The following is a 2,150-nucleotide window of genomic DNA, read 5'->3' on the forward strand; positions in this document are numbered from 1 at the left end:
TTTGAAGTATATTTCGCAAGTGAAATTGAATATAATTATTTTTAATGATTACATTCATCTTTTAGGGGGAAAAACAAATTTGATTTCTGCCTAAAATCAAAATTGAACTTCTTTCAGTTTTTAAATTCAATTTGATTTTCCCGTTCAAGATGGCGTCGGTCAACTTCCGGATAGTCGCACGACGTCACATCCGCGCGAGAGTACGAGATACGAGACTGCTGTCACAATCGGTGCTAATCGGTGCAGCTGTAGGTTAGGTTCCTAATTTCTTTAATAATATTGTGTTGTTTTTCATTCTGCAAAAATGTTAGACCTTTTCACAATATTTAGCAAGGGCGGTATCGTGCTTTGGTATTTTCAAAGCACTTCGCAAATTTTTACTCCCAGTGTTAATGCACTCATTCGAAGTGTAATTTTGCAGGTAAGCATATAATGAACATGTTGGAATCTTAAAATATGGAAACTAATATTCCTTCAGGTATGATGGAAGACATTTAAAATTTAATTACTAAGATCTTAGAAAAATTGAATTATTCTTGGAGCACTGGTTCTCAATTTTAGAAAGACAGATTTTCCCTTCAGCATGTATATAAGTTAGTGTTTATTAAATAATGATAATCATGACTACACATTCAGATGTAGGTTATATATCTAAATGGATTTGAATACACCAATAATTTATAAACTGAAAATACTTTGAAAGTTGGAGATCATGATATTCATTTGTAGCTTTGCTTGTTTCCCTTGAAAATATTATTTTCAACGACTTTTGTCCATGTAGTGACAGTGAGAAATGGCACCAATATGGCTAAAATGGGAGACTGTGATTGTTCTCTACAAAAATATATTTATTAGTATATTTTAAAGTATTATAGTCTTATTAAAATATTACATATTTTATTCTAACCTTAAAAACTGCATACTTATTTTGTAAATTCCTCATTCCAGGTCCTAATAAATCTATGCTTTTAAACATGCAAATTAATCGATTTAATATTTTTGCATTTGATTAAAATTTGTACAGTTTTTAAATAAGTGAGAAAGTTGTTAAACATTAAGTAAAGTTATATATGGGTTATTGTGCAGATTTTAACATTCTTTACAAGATTTAAAATACCTTTAAATGAGTTTGACTTTAATATTATCACTTTTCCTATAGATTTTATTCATTCCTATAACCAATAATCTCCTATATAAAATACTATGAGTTTTCGTATATTTGTAGGAACGTACCGGAAATCATAGTTATGAACATGATTCACTTCGTCTTCAGTATAAATTAGATAACGAATTTGAGTTGATATTCGTTGTTGCATATCAAAAAATACTACAACTTTCATACGTCGACAAATTTTTAAACGATATTCATTTGGAATTCCGAGATCGTTTCAAGAATGAACTGCAAAGCTCGCAATGGTTTTCCGATTATACTTTTAAAAAGAGTTATGATAATATTCTTGTTGCTGCCGAAAACTGGGGAAAGGCGCAGGCGAAACTTCCAAAACAAATGCGTACTTTTGACGAAAGTTTCAAGTCTAAAAAGACAGTGGCTAGTATGATTGAACGCAAAGATGACAAGGATAACAAGAAACAAGGTGAATTCTTATAAAGGAAATTTAAATGTCAAAGAAAATTCGGTTTGTCTTACTTTTGCTCAGCTTTGTCAGGTATTATTATTCAAATTTTACTTCTATAACTCTTTTGTATTCTATTGAAATACTATTTTTCTGAATCTAACCGTTTTAATCTAAATATAAGAAACTTATGGTGCTTTAAGTAATACTAATATACAGTGGAGAGGGAAAATGCCTTTTTACGCTTGTAGGTAAAAAGAAGAAAGGGACCAATGGTACTGATGATGATCTGAGTAAGTTGATTTAATGCTTATTCACACTTTATTGCTTGCTTGATTTATGCATTTTTTCAACTAACGTGATTTTAATAGAAACTTTGTTTTTACTAACGCATTAATCATCATATGTTAATTTATTCATTTATCATTAATCATATGTTTGAATATGCATTATTAAATATTCCAACTGAATTGCAAGCCTGTCAGTGGATTAACTTTTTCCATTTTTTTCTTCTTTACAATCTTCAATTGCAACGTGTTATAAAATCAGGGCCACTACAACCTACATTTTGTTTGC

General features: G+C 29.9%; 1 protein-coding gene across 3 annotated transcripts in view; it reads left to right on the forward strand.

Moving 5' to 3' along the window:
* The first annotated feature begins 203 nt into the window (after positions 1-203).
* LOC117168428 (signal recognition particle receptor subunit alpha homolog) overlaps positions 204-2,150 on the forward strand; it is a 20,148-nt gene continuing 18,201 nt past the window's right edge. Inside the window, exons 1-3 of one of the 3 annotated variants that reach the window (XM_033354069.1) lie at positions 204-421; positions 1,226-1,595; positions 1,799-1,867. In XM_033354069.1, coding sequence (XP_033209960.1) covers positions 305-421; positions 1,226-1,595; positions 1,799-1,867 — 556 coding nt within the window. In that variant the 5' untranslated portion in view covers positions 204-304. The remainder of the gene's footprint in view (positions 422-1,225; positions 1,596-1,798; positions 1,868-2,150) is intronic. The other 2 variants (XM_033354070.1, XM_033354071.1) reach the window with 2 other exon arrangements.

The sequence above is a fragment of the Belonocnema kinseyi genome, chromosome 2, assembly GCF_010883055.1.
Source record: "Belonocnema kinseyi isolate 2016_QV_RU_SX_M_011 chromosome 2, B_treatae_v1, whole genome shotgun sequence".
Taxonomy (NCBI): domain Eukaryota; kingdom Metazoa; phylum Arthropoda; class Insecta; order Hymenoptera; family Cynipidae; genus Belonocnema; species Belonocnema kinseyi.